A 22,618-nucleotide genomic window follows, 5' to 3' on the forward strand; every position below is an offset into this window, starting at 1 on the left:
GAAGTGGCCGGCAATCAGTCTATCAAGTTTTTCTCCAGGGTTCTCTTCTACTTTCAAGCCTTAACTTGTAACAGTGGTCACTTATACCAGGTTAAGCAACAGGTATGCCTGCAGGAAAAATGCTATATTTACTGATTCGAGTTTCATGAAAACTCAATGATTTGAATAATATGATGTCAAATCACATGCCACAAGTTACAAAACTAGAAATGGGCAAAGCCACACTTCAGATCAGTTTCCATCTGGCCCTAAATCACATGCACAGTACTTTTGTGCTATACTTTCTTTATACATGCCCCATTGCAAGTGTTCCCAGAGGAATGGAAATATCTCAAGAGCATTTCCATAAAGGGAATAGAAGTGTCATTTTAGCATGGCTGAAAACTTTATAGTTAAACAGAGGGAATTTATATCACAGTTAAGGGAGAAAATACACATAGAAATTTTAAAAGTAGATCTGAATATAGTGAATCAGAATATGACAAAACCACAAGCATTTCAACAATATGGAAAAAAGAAAGGCAATGAATGAAGACCTGAGCAAGTGATAGGCACCTGTGATGGTTAATCTTTATGGCCAACTTTACTGGATGTAGAACTACCTAAGATGCACTACTGGATGTGTCTGTAAGAATGCTTTCAGAGAGTTTTAACTGACCTATGGAGCACCAATCCTGAATATAAGAGGCTCAAGCCCATGGACTGGGCTCCTGACCCAAATAAAAGGGGAAAGAGAATGGGCACAGGATCAACAACACTCACATCTCTCTTTTTCATGGATGTTAGGTAACCAACTGCCTTGTGTTCCTGATGCCACATCTTCCCTGACATATGGACTATATGCCTATAAAATATGAGGCAAAAATTAACTCTTTCTTCCTTAATTTGCTTTTGTCAGTTTTTTTTTTTTCAGCAATGAGAAATGCAAGTAATACAATGCCCACCACTAGGGACACACAGAGGGTAGAACTTTAAATTCTATACAATTCCTACTGTGCATTAAAGCTGCATTATCTGAGGACTCCACAGTTAGGAGAAGCCCCATGCAACCCTAACATGTAAATCTTCACAAGATAAACAAATAAAAACTGAATATCCAAACTGAAATTTCACAACAGTATGAATACAGATATACTTATACTTGGTTACAAGTATATGTATGCAAAATGTATAAAATAGCTATTTCTATTTTATTTTTTATGAAAAATAGTTATTTCTCAATCTGCCAGTAATGACCAGACCCGAAAATATGCAAATTAATGACACCATAGTCTCAGGTATGTATAATCACTCTCATATCTAAAATATATGGGTTTTTGTTTAAAAAGAGCAAAACAATTATATCCAAGAATATTTACTGTATATGTGGGCGTGCTGTGGGATTTTTTTGAGTTGATAAGAATCAAGAAACAGGGCTAGAGAGATGTCTCAGGGGTTAAGAGCAGAGGACTGACTTCAGATACCAGCACCCATGTCAGGTCACACCCACCTATAACTCTATCTCCAGAGGATCTGGTGCCCTCTTCTGGCTTCCATGAGCACCCACACTCACATACACATACCCATGCACAAACACACACTCTTACACATCACTTTAAATCTTTAAAAAGGTATGAAGAAACAATTCAAGGGAAGATAATCATGATGCACATATCATAAGGAGAAGAATTTATAAGGCAAGTTGAATTCAGGATGGAGACAATTTTTCTCCAAAGGGATTCCAAAAGATGACTAAGCTCTAGGACAACTATTAGACCCATCAAATTACTTTCTCTCCTATGCATCTATAGTAGAATTTGGAGGGACTGATAGAGCTAGAAGATACTCCCTAATGCTTTCTGGGTTTCATAGTTGAAACAGAGAACCATAGTTAAGAACATCCAGGTCTCTGGAACTTTAAAGTTTCTGAAAGTTTCAAACATTTCATATGTGTTTCACACTGACATACTCAGAAATGAGCAGAGTACTTAGACATTTAGAAATCAAATAGCTTGATATCATAACTAAAACATATCCACACGACCTAAGTTTCACTGAAATAGCATGGTGATTTTTGTATATTGGTGTGTACCCGAGTTAATTTGTACACAGTCCTTGACCATTCACAAACAGGTACTGTAATACAGTTTTAAGTAAAAGGCTTAATTAGAAAGAGGCCAGGGAGATGATACAATCCATCAAGTGTGTCCAACTTATGACATTGCAAGATGATGTTGTCATCTACAAAGTATGTGCTCAAGAACTATGCAAATGATTAATAAAAATGTAAAAATAAATCTCATAATGTTTTAAGTCAGTTTACCATTTTGTGTTGTGCTGAATTCATAGCTATCCTGGGGTATATGCCACCTACAAGGCACAGGTTAATGTGTCTTGCTAGGGGATCTGTGATTTAAGTGGAGGAGAAAACTATAATAGAAGCCAAGACAGGGAGTATGAGAAATGGCCAGAAAAGACATTAACTGGTTAAAAAGGGGGAGTGGTGGTGGTGAGGTCCTCTGATCTTCATAGCACTAGCAAGAGGTATTCATGTTTCCCTGAATTACAAAGAAGCCATGTAAACAACACAACATAACCTATATCTATCTTCTACTACTCAAGATAGTAGAACATTCCATTTAAGATCCGCATTAAAATCCACTCTGTGGAGTGGGATAAATGAGTAGAGAGATGGCCCAGCAGTTTAGAGAACTTATTGCTCTTGCAGAAGACCTGAATTCAGTTCCCAGCACCCACATGGAAGCTCACAGCCATCTGTAACTCTGGCTTCAGGGGATCTGGCATCTTCTTCTGGACTCCTGGGGCACTTGCAGGCAAGCAGTATGCTTATAAACATGCTAGCAACACACTCATGCACACAAAAACAAAAATAAATCTCAAAAAAAGACAATACAGTTGGACTGTGATATAAGATTTATGTTCTAAGCTTTTACTGTTCATCTCTAGTAAGATGACTACAACACAGATTCTTCATAGGGCCACCACAAAGGAGTAAAATGTTACCTTTATACCAGCCCTGTATCTGCTGGCTTTTCAGCAGGGAGGATTGGGCTCATTTAGCTTAGATTCAAATTCAGTAAACATTCATAAGCAATTACTGTGGGCTATGCCCTTTGCAAGGTGCTTTTTATACCTATTAGTTTATTTAATCTCTCTAACAGCAAATCCTTTTTTTTTTTTGTCTATTAAAGATAAAGACAGCCAATATTGAAACAGAACCATAAGCCAGAAGGGTCTTAGGAATACTTTAAAATTTTCTACCAAGGACTGGTGAGGTCCTTGAATGCACAGGGCACTGGCTTGGCATGCACGGATCCCTGCAATTGTTCCTTAGCATGGCATAAAACCCTGCCTGGTACTGCATGCCTGTGATCCCACCACTCAGGAAATGGAGGCAGAAGGTCAAAAGTTGAAAGTCATCCTCCACCTCCAGTATGTTAGGCATTTGAAGCTAGCCTGGGCTGCCTGAAATCTTGCATCAAAAAAAAAAAAAAATAGCCAGTCTGTGGTGGTGCATGCCTTTGGTCCCAGTGCTCAGGAGGCAGAGGCAAGCAGATCTCTGTAAGTTCAAGGTCAGCTTGGTCTACAAAGAGAGTTCCAGGGAAGGCTCCAAAGCTACAGAAAAACCCTATCTTGAAAAACCAAAACTAACAAACTAACTAACTAACTAAAATGTGTAATTAATCCCTACTATTTTGTTGGTAGTAATTTTTCAGTTATCCCGAGGACATTACAGTTCTATTGTCTACAACTCTTTACAGGGTAATGTCTCCTTTAATTAGGAGACTCTTCATGGCTCTCTTGGACCATGGATTTACTGAAGAAGGCTGTATGCATAAGCCCTAACAACATTAAGCTTTATGGGTTATTTAAGTTATTTTCACCCCAGGGGTAATTTAAAAAATAGATTTTTTTGCTAGGCCATCTTAAAAAAACCCAACATATACAGGTTGACCTTATAATTAAGATTACTGAGTCTCACTGGACCTTAGTTAGCCTGTGGTATGTGTGGTGGTAAGTACTCAGACAGAAAAAGTTCTCTGTATTTATCTGTGTAAAGAGGGTAATGACGACCCACCATTCATTACTGAGTTGTGGCTGGCTATCCATTTAAATTTTAATTTATTTTTATGCAACAACCTGATTATTAGACAACCCTGTGAATTTCCTGATGATTCTAGATGTCCGTCCTCATCTTTCATTTTGCTTGAGACAGGGTCTCTTCGGGTGTTGCTGCATTCATCAGACTAGCTGGCCTATGAGATTATAGGGATTCTCTCGTCTCTGCCTCTCATGTAGCCAGGAGAGCTGGAATTACAGGCAACTGCTATGGTACCTGGCTTTACACAGATTCTTGGAATTCAAACTCAAATCCTCACCTAGTGCACCAAGTGCTTTGCCATTGAGCCATCTCCCTAGTCACATCTGCCCTTTCAACCTACTATTCCTGATATTTCCTGTTCTCTTTTCACAATGACTTCCAATCCAATTCTTGTTTGTACTTATACTTAAACAATTCCATATAGAATAACCTACAAACAATAGAAATTTATCATCTCACAGCTCTGGAAGCCAAGGAGCCCAAGGTCAATGTACAAGTAAGTTCAGTCATACGGTAGGGGCTATTCTCAGCTGCCAAGATGCTCTCTCACTGCTGTATCCTTCCAAGGAGAGGACCGTGTGTTCTCAAGCAGTGAAAAGGAAAGGTCAGATGTTTTATGATCTTCCTTTAGAATGGTCTCAAACCACAATGGATGATCCCTGTTTATTTCTTTTTTAAATTTTTTTATTTTATTTTATTTTTTTTTTATTTTTTTAAGATTTTATTTATTTATTATATATACAGTCTTCTGCCTGCATGCCAGCAGAGGGCACCAGATCTCATTCAGGGTGGTTGTGAGCCACCATGTGGTTGCTGGGAATTGAACTCAGGTCCTCTGGAAGAACAGTCAGTGCTCTTAACCGCTGAGCCATCTCTCCAACCCCTAAATTTTTTAAAATTTAATTAGAAAGATTATTTTACATGTCAATCCCAGTTATCTCTCCCTCCCCCCTCTTCTGCCCCCCCCTCCGAATTAACACCATAACTATCCCATACCCTTTCTGCTCCCCAGGGAGGGTGAGGTCTTCCGTACGGGGTCTTCAGAGTCTGTTATATCCTTTGCAATAGGGCCTAGGTCCACCCCCTTGTGTCTGGGCTCAGAGAGCATCCTTACATGTGGAATGGGCTCCCAAAGTCCATTCCTATGGTAGGGATAATTACTGATCCACTACAAGTGACCCCATAGATTTCTGAAGTCACCTCATTGACACCCACATTCAGGGGTTCTGGATCAGCCCCATGCTGGTTTCCCAGCTAACACTCTGGGAACCAAGAGCTCCCAGTTGTTCAGGTCAGCTGTTTCTGTGGGTTTCACCAGCCTGGTATGGATCCCTTTGCTCATCAGTCCTCCTTCTCTGCAATCAGATTTCAGTTCAGTTCAAGGTTTAGCTGTGGGTGTCTGCTTCTACTTCTACCAGCTGCTGGATGAAGGTTATAGGATGGCATATAAGGTAGTCATCAATCTCATTATTAGGGGAGGGCATTTAAGGTAGCCTCTCCTCTGTTGCTTAGATTGTTGGTGTCATCTTTGTAGCTCTCCAGACATTTCCCTAGTGCCTGATTTCTCTTTAAACCTATAATGTCTCCTCTATTATAGTATCTCTTATCTTGCTCTCTTCTGTTCTTTCCCCAAGTCAACCTCCCTGCCCCATCATGTCCACCTGACCCCTGCTCTTCTCTCCTTCTCATTCTCCTAGTTCCCTCTCACCTGCTCCCATGCTCCCAATCTGCTCAGGAGATCTTGTCCATTTCTCCTTCTCCAGGGGATCATGTCTCTTAGGATCTTCCTTGATTATGAGCTTCTCTGGTAGTGTGGGTTGTAGGATGGTAATCCTTTATGTCTAAAATCCACATAAGAGTGAGTACATTCAATACCTGTCTTTTGGTGACCAAGTTACCTCGCCCAGAATGGTTTCTTCTAGTTCCATCCATTTGCCTGCGAATTTCAAGTTTCCATTTTTTTTTTTCTGTATAGTACTCCATTGTGTAAATGTACCACATTTTTTCTATCCATTCTTCAGTTGAGGAGCATCTAGGTTGCTTCCAGGTTCTGGCTATTACAAATAATGCTGCTATGAACATCGTTGAACAAATGTCTTTATTGTGTGAATGTGTTTCTTTTGGGTATATGCCCAAGAGTGGAATTTCTGGATCTTGAGGTAGACTGATTCCCATTTTCCTGAGAAAACTCCATACTGAATTCCAAAGTGGTTGTACAAGTTGGCACTCCCACCAGCAGTGGAAAGTGTTCCCCTTTCTCCACATCCTCTCCAGCATAAACTGTCATTAGTGTTATTGATTTTAGCCCTTCTGACAGGTGTAGGATGGTGTCTCAGAGTTGTTTTGATTTGCATTTTCCTGATGGCTAAGGATGTTGAAAAGTTTCTTATGTGTCTTTCAGCCATTTCAGATTTCTCTATTGAGAATTGTCTTATTTAGTTCTGTACCCCACTTTTTAATTGGATTATTTGGTGTTTTGGAGACTAGCTTCTTGAGTTCTTTGTAAATTTGGAGATCAGCCCTCTGTCGGATGTGGGGTTGGTGAAGATCTTTTCCCAATCCGTGGGCTGTCGTTTTGTCTTGTTGACTGTGTTCTTTGCCTTTCAGAAACTTCTCAGTTTCAGGAGGTCCCATTTATTAATTGTTGATCTCAGTGTCTGTGCTACTGGTGTAATGTTCAGGAAGTGGTCTCCTGTACTGATTTGTTCAAGGGTATTTCCTAATTTCTCTTCTAATAAGTTCAGTGTGACTTGATTTATGTTGAGGTCTTTGATCCATTTGGACTTAAGTTTCGTGCATGGCGATAGACATAGATCTACCTGATTATCTCTTAAAGGACCTACTTTTACATAAGCCACTAAAGGTCGAATGGAGGTGACACATTTCAATTATAGCTCTCCTTGCCCCACATTTTGCTAATTTATATAATGCTGTGACTCCTTGGAGTGTTTGTGGAAGTGATGGGAAGCATGGTAGTTAGTGACTTCCACTTCTCAAAAAGCTCAGATAGAAAAAGAAGTAAAAACAAATATATTGGAAAGGCAACAAAATTGTCATTGAAGTGAGGAACAAACAACAAATGGTTTTATGCTAATAACTGAAAAATGAACCCAACTCCATTTCTTATGTCTTAATGAGCTACCATCTAGGAATAACTCATCTTGCCATAAATATTCCCCTCATGTTTAGTAACAAAATTGAGCCTCCATTGAGGGCTAAAACCAATCTATATAGCTTGATGGTAGATCATTTCAATTATTCTACCATCTGTACTTGCGTTTTTCTCTTGAGAGAAGGCAGTTGGATTTCCATGACTCTGATGTTGCATAATGGGCTTTGTGGCCCCATAGCTGGGGCAAGGCTCACTACTGCACCAAACAAGGAGGAGAGCCTGGCCTGCTCACCGTTTCCTTCTTTCACCTTGGTGATTGCTGGCCTGCCTCACACTTCCCTCTTCCTTCCCCTCTAACACACAACAGGTGCATCCGAGGAATTTTTATTAGCCTTAAAAGTCTCATTTCCTTCACAGACCATTTTAGTATTTGCCTGGGGGCAGAAACTCTGCTGATAAAAACAGAATCCCTCCGGGAGATTCAGAGTCCCGCACACATAATTTTAGGCAACCGCCATTTAAAACATTGCTGGCAATAATTGACTGTGCACTGCAGCAAAAGGTTACACTTTGCTGCTTCCAGAGATCACAAAAAATCAGCGGAACAGCACAGATTTGCTTATCATTTCATAGGTCAAAAAATGTTCCCTTCAACCCTTGAAATGACATCTTCCAAACAATCATCTGTGATTTTTGACAAGGAACAAGGTTTTTTAAATTGAGATCAAGAGTACAGTACACAACATCAATTATGAAGCTCCCAGTACTGTGAGCATTGCTAGATGAGTCTGTTTTGATTGAAACATTAGGAAAAACAAACGCTAAGTAACTTTTTTCTAACAATTTAATTGTGAAGAACTACGAAGCTTTTAGGAATATAACACACCATGAGCTATCCTTAAAGCTAGCTCCTTTCTGCATCATTGTTCCAAGTGCTCAAGAGGCACCACAGGCTCAGAGATGCCCCTGGACTGAAACTAGACTTTTCTTACCATTTAAAGAACATCAATCAAACCACAGCAGACTCTGGCATGCATTCATTTTGTTGTTGTTGTTAGGTCTTAAATGTTAAGTTCTTAAATTTTAAATATCAAGAAACAGTCTGAGCACCAGGTGGCCATTGTGTTAGCATAGATGTGGCAGTCCTCCATCAGTATGTACCAGTCATTGCATCAGCGCAGGCTACTGGTACAAACAGGACCAGGTGACATCACTAAAGCACACATATTCATGAAAAGATAATTCTTTTATAGTTAACATACAAACTCCTGCAAAGGAGACACTTGTCCCTGTTTCTAACTGACAAGAATGGACTTAGAATATTCATTGGTTAAATGAAACTCTGCTTCCTACCCCATCACAGACATGAGACTAGGAACTTCAGGGTTTAAAAAGTGACAATAATAATATTTTAAATGGTAGCAACATATAATTATATTCAAACTTATTGACTTGTATTCAAGACACTGTCCTATAAGCTACATATTCCCTTTCACACTGCTGTAATAGGCTTATGAGTTATAATTACATTGAAATTGTGCCCATTTTCTTGGGGATTAATGTGAGTCACAAAAACAGTTCAAGACATTTGCTCAAGCTCACATACCTAGTAAATGAGTAGACTCAGGAGCTGAATGGAGGAAGGCAGTACTTTAGACTCTGGTCGTGTGTGTATGTGTGTGTGTGTGTGTAAGGTTTACTGATGATATGACAAGATACCTATCAATAGTAAAATGGTTAATATTACTATATTGGGACAAATACACACCCTTAGTATTATACTTCTAAGTCTGTGCTGTTAAGGAGATTTGCTGGGACAGAGGACTCACATAAGCAAGTAGATAGGAATACAATTTACATCTATACTACATAAATTGATATGATGTAGTAATAAGTGATATAAGAAAACAAAGATACTTGGGCAGGGTTGTATTTTGGATGGGCTATCTTGGGAAAGCTTCTATGTGAAAGTTGTTGGAGCAGACTTGGAAGATGGAGTGAGGCTAGTAGCTTTCAAACTGGATATGGGGAACCCACTCAGGACCTCAAGTATCTTATAGCAGGTAGCAAGGGCATCAGGTAGGTGGTAGAACAGACTTCTGGCACCATCACTTTGACTTTGAGTTTCCAAGGGAAAACTGCTTAATGAAGTCTATGACTTTCAACAAGCAACAGCAAATGAAAAGACAAAAAAGCAGAGACATGAAGGAGCTTATTCAAAGGCTCACTGCTCATCCAAAAGTCATTATAAAGAGAACTAGCTTGTCAAACTCTCAATCAGTAGTCTTCCCAAAACACTAATTTGCCACCATTAACTTCCCTTCCTATCCAAGAGGTTTTAAATAAATTCTGGAGTTCTGTTTCTAGGGATAAGATTCTTTCTCTTTGGATAATTCACAGCCACACTCTAGGCTTTGAGTCTTCCCTTATGTTCTCTTAGCTAATCTGACTCCTCCCAACCTTGACCCATTTCATAACCTCTAGCTAATATATTTGTACTTTAGTTTTTGTGAGGCATCACCAACCCTTTGTGCAAATACTTCACACCAGATGAAGGAGTGTTTATGGTATGATATTAGCTTGAAAAAATAATGCCTTTCAGTGATCCAGGGTCTTCAAAACAATGAGACCAAATTGATGGATGGGGCATGAGAAAGATTTCAAAGGCATCTTGAATGGCAATGACCCTCAAGGCATACAATTAGACAGTCTCAGACTTCAAGCTTATGCCTACTTCTTATACCACAATCATGGCTAATGTAAATGGAACTGACACCTGACCAAAGTCCTCCAGAGTCCTTATAACTTGATTTAAGAAGAAAAAATAGAACTTCTCTTGTTAAAAGAAGAATAAAAACCTCAGCAGTCTTTTTACTTCTACAGCAACCAAAAGCCTTTGAATACTTTCATCTGTTTACCAGGAAAACAAACAAACTAGTGTCAGAGTTTATCTATTCATAATTTGTTGTCTGTTTTTTAAAAAAGGCAAGCAGCTGGTTTCCAGTATTGGCCACAATAAATTACCACATGTAAGCAGATACATGGGGGAATGGTGCCTGGTTTCACTGTACAGATGGGGTTATGGATGACCCTTCCATGTGTAATACTATCCTGATTTATGTGTGAGCAAGGAAACGCAAAGATGCCTAATGCCCCACTCAGACTTAGTACAAATCATTTTTATTTACTCAGGCAATATTTCATGGTCCAGTTAACTTCTTAATTAAAGACAGCAAGATGCTCATGTTCCATGCAAGTGGCATGGAAAATACTGTTCTGTGTGCAATATGTTCAGCTGGGAGTTGAAGCTGTTTTGCTTATTCCAGAGACACCAATGTAGCCTTCATTTGATTTCTGCATATCTCACTACAACTAAATGATCAGTGCTCTTGTCTGTCACCCCACGTTAGTTCTGATATTTTCCCTTCAAATAAAACATCCAGAATCCAAAATTTTCTTCCCAACCTGAGCTTCATCTGTGTAGTGATTAGAAGGATAAACACACACACACAAGAGGAGGCATGTCCTTGAGACAGAGTGAGGAATGGCTATAGGTAGTCACAGCTTCAGGCTCCAGCAGAAGTTCCAAGAATGCTACCACCTGCCAGTGTGCATGCAGACAATGAAAAATGAAGAAGATGGCGGTCTCATAGGTTTTGATGGCAAATTGGACTGTACAGTTACAGCAAGTAAAACAGAATGCCTCCAGAATGAAATCAAACACACAGATCAGCCAAACAGAGCAGATTGCCCACACAATCAACTGCTCTCTATTGCAAGAACCAAGAATCATGACGGGGAGAGAACAGTCCCTTTAGTAAGTGGTACTGAGAAAACTGGATATACACATTTGCATATGAAGGTAGAGACAAGGAAGGCAAGTAGGGAAAGATGGAATCTTAATCTTAACTGATACTCAAAAATGGACTAAAACTTAAATGTATGACCTAAGCTGATAAAATGGCTAACAGAAAAATGGGAGAGGTTGATTTTGTCTATAATTTTTCATCTTTTTATAAGAACTAAAACCAAAGGCATCAAAAGAAAATATAAACAAATACACACTAATGCTTCTGCACGGCAAAGGCATTTTCTCACCAAAGTGAGGAACCAACCTCTCCAGGGAGAGAAAACATCTGCAAAACATGCAGCATCTAACAAGGAACTGAAGTAAACATATATGAAGAGGTGCACAGGACTTTATACCAAGAATAGTAACTTGTTTAAGAAAAGGCAAAGGGCCTGATAAGTCATTTTCCCCAAAAAAAGTCTTGCCAATGGATGACAGACTTGTTAAGAGTGCTCAGGAATATTGCTAACAATTGGTGAAATGCAAATGAAAAGTAGGAGCTGTTATCTCACATCTGTTAGAGGTGCATTAGCAAAAAGAAGAAAGACAGTATGTGCTGACAAATATGTACAGAAAACAAAATTCTTACATGCTGCTGGCAGTGGGTACCTATGAGATGAGAACCTATGCACACTCCTCAGAAAACAAACAAAAAAATCCCCTCTCATAGGACATAGTGATAAAGCTCTGAAAATATAAAGCCAGTAAAAATATCTTTACAGCAAAGAGATGTCAGTACTCTGAGTTTATTTCAACATTAGTTAAGAGCAAATACATGGAGTCAATCTAAGCATATTCTAATAGATGATTAGATGTTCAAATGTCTATACAATAGAATATGCCTGATGCCTATGAATGAAACTCTCTCAGTTGTAACAAAATAGAGGAAAGTAAACTAAGTGAAATTACACAAAAAAGGAAATACCACATGATCACAGTGCAATGCAGAAAAGGAAATACTGAACTCAGAGAGACAGTGAATAGAAGGGTAGTCATTAGGGGTAGGTGGTGGGATAGGTGAAGTGCAGACATGTACTCATTGGGTCCTGACCTTTGGTTATCGAATAAATAAGTTCAATGTGTAACATGGAAGCTCTGAAGTTATTAGTATACATTATTCATTTGAAGTCAGTTTAGAAATGTCTGCATGGCAACCAAAAAGGATTGTTAAAATGTCTTATTTGTTGTGGTCACTTTGCAATACCTATCAGGACATCATTAAGGATTTATGCCTCTAATGTGTACAATTGTATTTGTCAGTTGTATAATCAGTAAAAGCTGAGGTGGGGACACAAGAACTGGATGACTATGGAAAACTTAGGCATAGGAGAGAAAAATAAGAAGCAAGCCATGAAGAATGAGTAATGATTATTAATATTTATTTAAAATCCACTGCTTTAAAAATAAATATTCCCTCTTACTTTTTGAAAGGGAAAAATACAACATAATGTATTTACTCCTTGATGAGGTATATACACTTGCAATTCTGTAAACCAAGGGTTTAGGGCAAAGAACCATAGCAGCAAGGGACATCAAGGACACAAAATTCAAATGACTGCAGTGACTGGATATGGACCACCGTGACTGAAACTGCTAGACTAGAAACAGTGAGGAGGAGAGTATTGCCCAGATGTACCCTCAGAAACATCAGCCCACTTCATTAGATCCTCTGTTCTTTGTGAGGGTCAGATTTCTTCTCTTGACTGAATCAAATGAACAGATGTGGAAATTTCAGAAAAAATGTGACATTGTTATTCTTGCCCATCAGAAAAGGAAAATAGCAGCTCTGTCAAGTGATGCCTGTGGGAAATGAGGTTCACAATGGTTAGGTGCTCCCCTTAGCCAACACTGTGGAAGGTGGATCCCTTAAAATGCATTCACCTTGACAGGAAATTGTCAATAGATAGATCCAATACCACCAGGCCCAATTTTCTGCATCATTCATTATTTGGGGATTCATTTTCCTCACACCTTCACTCCTCTCAAGGGCTCAGTGGCATGTTCCAGCCAGCTATCCCTATTGAGTAGGAAATCCCCAATTGTGACAGCTTATCACACCTAGCTGGTATGATGGGAAAAACTGAAGGCTAGCTCAGTAGTAATATCATGGGGACTTGCAGTCATGGAGTTTATGTCTGTTTGAGCTTTTGGTAGCAAGGCAAGTCCTAGTTCCTTTACTAGGCATTACTGCCCCCACCATTCAGGGAGGTGACGAATGGAATTTAACTCTCTGGGGCTTTGAATACTCAGCCTAGATATGTATTAGTAATTCAGGAATTAATGTTTGCTGATATCACTCACAGTTATAAATTTATCTTCTGAGGTGATTGCCACCATACTAACTTTAATCCTAATTGTAGGGCTTCTACTAGGACTCTGGCATTCACTAATGTAATCAGATACAGTATCGAACATTGTATGCATGGTTTATCTCGGTTCTCAGATCAGTGAAATAGAAAACCAAACTGAAGACAATTATCTCTTCATTACTCCACCCCATTTAGTGTGGCTCTCAATCTCAGTCAACTGGGCATGAGTCTTCTGATGTCGAAGAGCAGAAGGAGATGCCCATGAAACATAGCAGTGGTGATACATGGGGGAATGAAAGAGGAGAATGGAAAACTGCTGAGTAGTATTGTTAGAACATGAGACATCACTGATGGCTGGAATTGATTTGTACCCAACCATCATCATTTCCATCTTCCTTGACAGCGGAACTACAGTTTGTTCAGATACCATAATCTCTACCTGCACAGAGGAGGGTCTATAGACTAGCCCTAATGATCTGATAATCTGTCCTTTATCATTTTCTGTCAACACACTTGTTTACCCTTATGACATTCCAAAGAGATGCAAGTTCCTCCTGACAGCAAACAACTCCCCATTTCCCTCTGTGTCTCTCAATGTTCTCCAAGAGAGAAATGTATTCCCTTGATCACAATCTCATATCTCTTTTCAGCAAACCAAGACAGCCTAATTTCAGGAAAAGACAGAACTTATGTAAGTTAGATGTTAAATAGATGGTTTTAAGGCAAAAAAAAAAAAAGAAAAACTTCAGGGAAAGGCAAAGGTATTTTATATTTAAGGGCTTTCATTACATATGGCTCCAGATCTATGAAGGTCAGAGAAATGCAAAGTAAGGAGAGTCAAGGAGAGACACATCAATGGTTTCTTGGAAGCAGGGGAGGACAGAATGGTTTGATGGAATAGAGAATTTAAAAAGGGGACACAGAGAGACTCTTAGGGGTGGTGGACATGTTCACCATTTTTAATGTAGTGAGGTTTTTTATGTGTACTTATGTATGTGGCACATACATGCACACATTTTCTAAAAACAATTTTAAAAAGATTTTGACAGGCCTTGCTGGAGGGTTTTGAGCTGTATTGTAGATATGATAGGAATAGTGTTTCTGCAATTAGAGGGTCTTAGCATCACGAGTTAGATCCAGTCTACTACAGCCCTGGACCTATATGGCCCTCATATAAAATGAGCCACTACACGAAGTTGCTGGATTTCATTAATTATGTCAATTGATGTGTATTATATAAATGATGATTTGAGGAACTTTCTAGTCAGTCTTACTTTCATGTGGATGGTGAGGCAAAGTGAAAGACTTAATATGCAAAGTGAAGGATTTAATAAACATTTTCAACCAATGAGCTCTGTTTCTTTACAAAATCAATAAGTAAAAGCGGTGAAGGCATGGATAATGATTAACAGGACTAGGTTCAAATATAGGTTAAATATAATTTATTTCAGGGAGAAGTCACTTAACACAAGAAGCAGATGGCCACCGTAGGTTCTGTCTCTAAGGATCTGTGTCCCTGTGATCCCACTGGACACAAGAGAGAGAGCCACCTGCTGGGCCCCTGACCTAAACTCACTTGCATCAGGTCCTCTCTGTGACCACGCCCAAAGGGGCTTGGTCAGCACTACAAGTGCAGGCAGGGTAGATGTCTCACTACAAAAAGCCTATGTAACAACGTGATGGGTATTAGCTTTCTCGTTATTGTGATCAAATATTTGACAAGAAGTGACATAGGGGTGGGAGAAGATTTATTTTGCCTCACATTTTAACAGTGAAGTCTGTGTGTGTCATGGTGGGTATGGTAATAGCTGGAAACTGGGTGGGAGGAACAAGTATGATGCTGCTTGCTTACCTTTCTAATGATGATGAAGTACAGAGTGTCAGAACTATAAACCTGAAGGCCCTTCCTCAGTGACACACTTCCTCCACTAAACCTCCACTTCCTAACTATTTTACAACCTACCAAGAAAGCACTGGCAACTAAAGACTGACCAGGTGACACATGAGACTGTCGGGGACAGTTCATGTTCAGACCATAATCCAAACCAACAATAAACACCATTAGCCACCAAGTTTGATAACCTGGACTAATGAAGGTACATCATTTGAGAATCATGCATCTTACTATAAGAAAAATGAAAACTTTATGCAAGAGACTAGTTAGCAAAAAAAAAGGAATTAGATTTCTGTAATTGAAATCTTTGCTCTGATTTTTAAAATCTATTCTGAACATTTTATTTATTAATGGCTTAATTCACCAATCTATAAAATGGAGTAGCAATAGTTTCTGTCACAATGACAACCTTTGAATTAAATGAAACACTTATTATGCATGAAAGCCAGCCTCAACTGGACACAACATTCAGTTATTAAATACAATTATAGGCCACAGTTGCTGATAATGAACTGATTTTTAGACAGCATGGGTTACAACATATAAGCTGTAAATGAAAACCAATGTTCTGATTCATTAGTTCTGCTTCCACAGATGACGTTGAAATAGTCAACAATTAAAAATAATAGTAATATTGCCCTTCACAGGTTTAGTTCTAGGGTTTTCTGTGTTTATTATCTCCTAGTTCATTACATCATTTAGAAGCTGGCAAACAGTGACTGCTACCATCTATGCCACAAATGTAAGGGGCATGATGGGATAATCTTGTTTGTAGCACCACAACTATGATTGTTACCTAAGTCTTCAGGTCCAAATGCCAATTTACCCACCATCTCAATCTCCCATCTCAGTGGCTAGTAAGGTAATTTCCCCAGATTTAGATTTCAGAGCATCAGTTTCTTTCCTTCTCATCAGAAACTTACTGGTCGGGACTGGATTTCTTTGGCGTAGAGAGGTTGTAAGAATTCTGAGTCTCCTTCTAGCTTCAGACCCTTTTCTGTGATTCTTAAGTTCCCCATTCCATCCTGAAATAGACACACAGACACAACAGGGAAAATGTGATGAGCTAACATTTCAAAATACCCCAGGCTGTCAAAAACTGAAACAGTTATTGCCTTCTTCTTCTTTCTTTTTCTTTTCCTTTTTAAAAAAATATTTGCAGGAGTGAGATGAGGGGAATCCAAACGAACACAAAATACCAGGAGGCAATTTCAATACAATTATGCATATTATTCTTTTTGCTCACTTATTCCAAGCAAATTCTATTCTGAGAATGCCCCTGAGCCAATGAGTTGCACAGAAAGAGGAGGCCCTCATCCCAGGGCTGCACAGAGCAAAGGAAGCAGGAGGGGTGAAAAGGATGATTCTCTAGGTGGAAGTGAACGATGCTATTTCCAAAATTCCTTGCCAAGATTTCACACCAACAGCTTGTAGTCAAATTCAGTGTTTGCACACGATTTGTTTGACTCCTCAAACATTTGAGAAGTCTAATCAGTGACTACCACTTTAAAGAGTATTTTCCATATCAATGCTAATTCAAAGGTAGAAATCTTCAGCAGCATCTATGTACTTACCACCCATCTTCAACATGTATCCATTTATAGATATTGCTACCTATCATATCTATCTCATTCTCCCTCCCCCTTGCTCAAAAATAATCCAAATATCATATATGATTGTAATCCCTCATGACAATCAGTCCTTGATATAAGACATAAAATATCAAATCCTAACAATCATTCTCTGTTAATAGCAAATACCCATACCAACATTCGCACATCACTGATAATATATTTTCTCTCTAATAATTTGCCTATTTGAATGATATTTTCTACTGTTATTGGTTGATTGACAAAATAGTAGGTAGTTTCCTATAGCCTCTAGACAGTATTTCTGTAATGAATCACTTACCTATTTTTTCCAAGACAATGAGGTTTCTGTATTCGTTCATTCTCATCATTCTCATATCCCCCCTCCATTCCTCTCTCTGTATTTCATTTTATTGTAATAAAATACAAAGTCCTTTCTCTTTCTGTGCCTTATCATCTCAAATAGGTTTCTCTGACTGCTATGTTTTCTGTAAATTGTCAGTTACATCAGGAATCTTGACCAGTGTCAGACTGAGTTTTCAAGAAAGACTGTATCCTGCTGAGTATATGCTAGGAAGTGGAATGTATTTGTTTTCTGTTGTTTTAATGAACCACAAGTCATAAACTTATTAGTATTAAACAACACAAATTTTGTATCTAATAGTACTTAATGTTAGAATTCTGCCTTAGGGCTCATGGGACTAAATTCCAGGTGCTGGAAGGGCTTGTTCCTTTGAGAAGATTGAATAAGAATACATTCTGTTGTCTAGCTTCTCCAGGCTTCTCCTAGCCCTGGGTTCATGACCTCTTCCCACCCCCAAAATTAGTAGTACCCAGTTGAATAACCACTAAGCACTCTGACAATAGAACAATGTTCTGTGATTTCCTTTGGTTTGTGACTTCCCTTCTAGGATCGCCTGCTCACACAATTCTATCTGCAACTTTAACTCTCCTTAGCTAAGAACAGTAGCAACTTCACAGGTTCTGAGAACAGGGTGTGGCTATCTTTGGGATGGGGAAAATTTTCTGTTTGCCATGTGGGCATTTTTCTACTAAGAGGTGCATAGCATTCTTGCTACGATTTTATCAGCTATTGCTGATCTCTGTTAAAAAGGAGCCAGTTTAACTAGAAGTTCCAAACAGGCAATAGGCTGGTCCCATTGGATTCTTAATTTATTAGATAGAATATTCTTTTGAGAAAACTTTCATGTCATTCATTATTTACTTTCCTTAAGTTACATTTTACAGGGACACTTAACAGAATTTGGACTTTCCTTCTTTTTTTCATTGGTGTTCAGAAGACTGAAGGGGAGGTAGGACCATCAGGAGTTCAAGGTCATCTTCAGTATACACTGAGTTCTAGGCCAGACAGAATGACATGAAACTCTGTCTCTCCCAGTTATTTTGCTAGCTTGGTTTAGTGAAGAGAACGTATAACACAACTTCAGAACCCCCAAACCACCCCCAACCTGACATTATGACTAATAAAAACTGAAATTTTGCCAGCTCTGAAAATCCTTGAAGCATAGTCTTCTAACAAAGTATAAATAATGGGGCCTCAGTCACTGGAATGCTGATGTGTGTTGTCATGACACCTACCCACAATGGCAATCCACTTCACTATCCCTGTTCACTCTCCATCTCTTTCATGCCATTTTAAAAGTCCTCTTTTGTTTTACAGATTTGTAAACTATGCACATGCTTTGGTTTTATTGCTCTCTGTTTCCTAGTAACATTTGAAAACTGAAATCTCAGAGAGCTCCTGCCAATTCAGGGTGAACCTCTCATACAGTCACTGCCCACAGCCTCCTTGCTTTAAGGACATCACATATTCTATCCAGATTATTTCACTAAGACCCTAGATCTCAGACTCCCACAACAGCTTTCTATTGCAGACATAGCCATCGGGTGTGTATCTCAATACACACAGTGCTGCTATTTCGGGGATGGAACTAAATGACAAGATTGTCAATTGGCACTTTACCCCCTCCCCTTTTTGTAAACATGAGTCAGCCTATGGATGAAAACAGATTTAGAGAACCACAATGTTCCTCTATGGTACACATTCCTGATATTCGTATATCTGGCATTTATAGACACAGCTTTGCTAATACAGCCCCAGATGAGACATTCAAACCCTGAGAGAGAGGCAATAGGCTGCCAGACATGTATGTGTCTCACCAGTAGCAGTTTAATATGCAATAAAGAAAAAAAAAGAAGAAATCAAAGAATAACAGAGATAGGGAAATAAGCAAAGCCCAAGAAAGACAATTCTGTCCAAACAACAGGCTAAGCCCTTACAGTAGTAGTTTAGTTTTTATCTCCATCTCTCTCATGGCTACAAATACCCCACAACCTTGTGAACTTCCCAATTCTTCTTAGAGGCTCCTCATATGCTCATGTATCATAAGCTTTCATTTGCTAGTCTCCTTTCTGCTCTGTAAGTTGTTTAAATAATGTGATGTGGTTGGCCTCTGCCTAAACAAACAGAGTCCAGGGGTAAACTAAATGTCTGTCCACCTTTAAAGTGTCTCCTTCAGAGCCTGTCAAAAATTCATCAACAATATCTTGGCATCAGATTCATCTGAAATGGCTGTATCTTTAAGCACAATAAGCAGTTGAACTAAGGTGGAACTAAGATAGTAGCTGCAGGACAGACCCAAAGCCTAATTTTATTCCTAATTAGATGTAAAGAGATATTTATTACTAAATATACATAATGTGAATTTTAAAAGACCCACTGATTTCTCCCCTGTGCAAACAGTAAAATTTTAGTTTTTTAAGTTGCAGGATAGCCAAAGAGCCAGTCTCACCTAAGCGAATTCCCTCACTCAAGAGTGTCAGAGTACCTTCAATGAAAAGGGACCACAAACATGAGTGTGACCCCAATTCTCTTAGTTGAAACCAATACAGGGCAGGGTCTGATGCTTGGTCAGCTACCAAGACATCTGGACATTGCCAAGAAAGGTGCATATGAATGCTGGCCTTGAGGGCTGGGAGCTGTGGAGTGCTACAATGTGGTTTTAAGGAAGTATGCTGTCTTGCTCCCGTGTTCTTCCTGCTGCATCAGCATCAGCCAGGTTTTAATGCTGTCAGCACATTTGAGTCTTGAAGTGAAGCCAACTGCTATTTTAGCAAGCACTCACATGGCAATCTCTTCCTGAAGCAGTTTTAATGGTAGGCATGAATTAGATTTGAACCAAGCAGGAAATGATATTAGGCAATACAAAGACTACACGAGAATGTGGGCTTGATGGGGTGTGTGGCTTTGGGCTATTTTCTTCACCACTAGACATTCCATTTCTAAAATCTTGCCTGGGAAGTAGTACCCATTCAACAAATGCTTTGAAGTGAAAGAATTTATTCATTCTAAATAAAGACATCCTGTAACTTAACAATGATGTTACTTCCCATGGATTTAGTTGAAACAGATCATAAGTTGAAAATATTACTGGTAGAAAATGTATTTGTTTTATGTAATATACTGAGCACCACAGTTTAGCATCCATTGACCCTTGTGATTACATGGCTAACAAAGCTATGGCTCACTGCTCTACCCAACACCCCTCAATAGTCCAGACTAAGGTAAGCCCACCTGAAGTGTAATTTCTACAGAATATTATCACCTTCACACATATTAAAGGCCAAAATATTCATCAGCCAAACCATGTAGTGATGATAATCTCACGCAGTTACCTTTGGAAATGTAGTGGTTGTGTAGGGGTGGGGTTACAAAACTGCTAAAGTTAGGTCTGCTCTGATACCAGCTTCCAAATGGTTAGAACACACTTTCTCAACCAGGTTGGGCAGGCCCAGCATGCACTAATTGCTTAATGATAAGTTTAAGGGATGAAAACAAAATCTTAGGTTGTATATCTCAAAAGCATAGCTGTTTTTATATATAGGGTACAAGTGCATCTTGAGAAGAGAAACTCAATAATGAAAGAATTTAGAAGCAGTTAGGGAATTAGAATTTTAAATACAATATTCTTTGCAAATTTCATACATACATACAAGGTATTTGATCATCATCACCTCCCATTCTCTATCTCTAATTACTTCCAGATACCATCATTTCACTCTCCAACTTTATGTCCCCCACCTCAATCTCTTTCCTCTTCTTTTTATTAAATAATTCACTCTGTATAATCCCTGTTGCTCATGTGCACATGGGTGTTAAGCCATCACTGAAATCTAAATTAATCTCCCAGGGGCCACAACTGTAAAGAAAACTGACTCTCTACCCTGCCTGGCAGTCATCAACTGCAACAGCTCCTCAGCTAATGGGTAGGTGCTCCCAGGCCCCTCTCCAGCCATGCTGGAATGTTGGTTGGCTTGGTCTTATGTAGGTTATTTGCCTACCATCACAGCTGCATGAGTTCAGGAATATAAGAGTTCTATCATGTCCAGAATACAGTCTTACCTAGTTCTTCCAACCGCTGACTCTTCAAGTTTTTCTGCCATCTCTCCATGATGATCGTTGGGCCCATGTGTTAGGGTGTTAGAATTTCCAGGCTGTGTTTTCCCCTATAGACTGTCACTTTTTTGTTTGTTTTTTAGAGACAGGGTTTCTCTGTGGCTTTGGAGGCTGTCCTGGAACTCACTCTTGTAGACCAGGCTGGTCTCGAACTCGCAGAGATCTGCCTGCCTCTGCCTCCCGAGTGCTGGGATTAAAGGCATGCACCACCACCATCCAGCTAGACTGTCACTTTTAACATCTATATCTTACACCATCTTGGTAGTTTTTCAGATTTTAAAAGATAATAAAACAGAAGTAACAGAGGTGAAGATGAAACTTCTTTATATATATATATATATATATATATATATATATATATATATATTATTGATTCCTTTGGAATTTCCCAGCATGCACCCACATCCCATTCATTTCCCAGTCTTTCCATGCCCAGCCTACAACCTTGCTGCCTCCCTGCCAAAAAGAAAGAAAATAAAACAACTTTTCACTTCTCTGTCTTTCTGACCTCTCCATCACATATTCATTTGTTCTAGTATCCTTCAGGGCTGCAGTATATCATGCAATAAACCCTTTGGCCCAAACAGTGTTATTATCAAATGTTCATTGCAATGAGTTGTCAGTATGACTCAAGGTCTCTGGATTCTGGTAAACCATCAATATTGGAGCCTCACCAAAACTTCCCCCCAATATTATGCTGTTGCCTGAGTCATGGAAATCCTGTAGCCACTGTTCTACAGGACCAGTCCCTTCATGTACTCCAGCAGGCCATCTCTTCTTCCTGTGTGCAGTGTGGGGCTAGCTCTCAGCTCCCTAAATGTGGCAGTTTGAGGGTTGGATCAGTTCTCCCAGCACCATTGAAGGTTGGGGCCAGCTCCTCACAGCCACCCCATTGGGGTCAGTTCTCCCAGGAGGATGTGACAGAACACTCTGTTGAGGTGGCTGGCAAGGTGCAGGACCACAGAAACAGACATGGCTCTCAGCTGCAGCTTGGGCCTGGATGTTCATCACCATGGCCCTGGATGTCAGCACAGGCCACTCAGATTGATATGGCACTGGTGACAGTGTGGTCCCAAGATATCAATATAGCCTCAGGTGGTGACTTAGACCATACGAATCCATATGGCCTTTGATAGTAACAAGGTCATGGACATCATCAACACAGATCCAGGATGTGAAAGCTATAGACACAGACATGACTCTAGACGGCAGCACAGGCCCAGACATCACATGGCTCCAGGTGGCAGCACAGGCTACCCCTATCACCACCATCTTGTCTTGTTCT

General features: G+C 39.4%; 1 protein-coding gene across 1 annotated transcript in view; it reads right to left on the bottom strand.

Annotated features, from left to right (window-relative positions):
* The window catches only part of Sgcd (sarcoglycan delta), a 382,102-nt gene that overhangs the window by 189,346 nt on the left and 170,138 nt on the right, over positions 1-22,618 (bottom strand). Inside the window, exon 3 of the mRNA XM_027427680.2 lies at positions 16,191-16,292. Within this exon, the coding sequence (XP_027283481.1) occupies positions 16,191-16,292 (102 nt within the window). The remainder of the gene's footprint in view (positions 1-16,190; positions 16,293-22,618) is intronic.

This window comes from Cricetulus griseus, chromosome 7 (assembly GCF_003668045.3).
Source record: "Cricetulus griseus strain 17A/GY chromosome 7, alternate assembly CriGri-PICRH-1.0, whole genome shotgun sequence".
Lineage (NCBI taxonomy): Eukaryota > Metazoa > Chordata > Mammalia > Rodentia > Cricetidae > Cricetulus > Cricetulus griseus.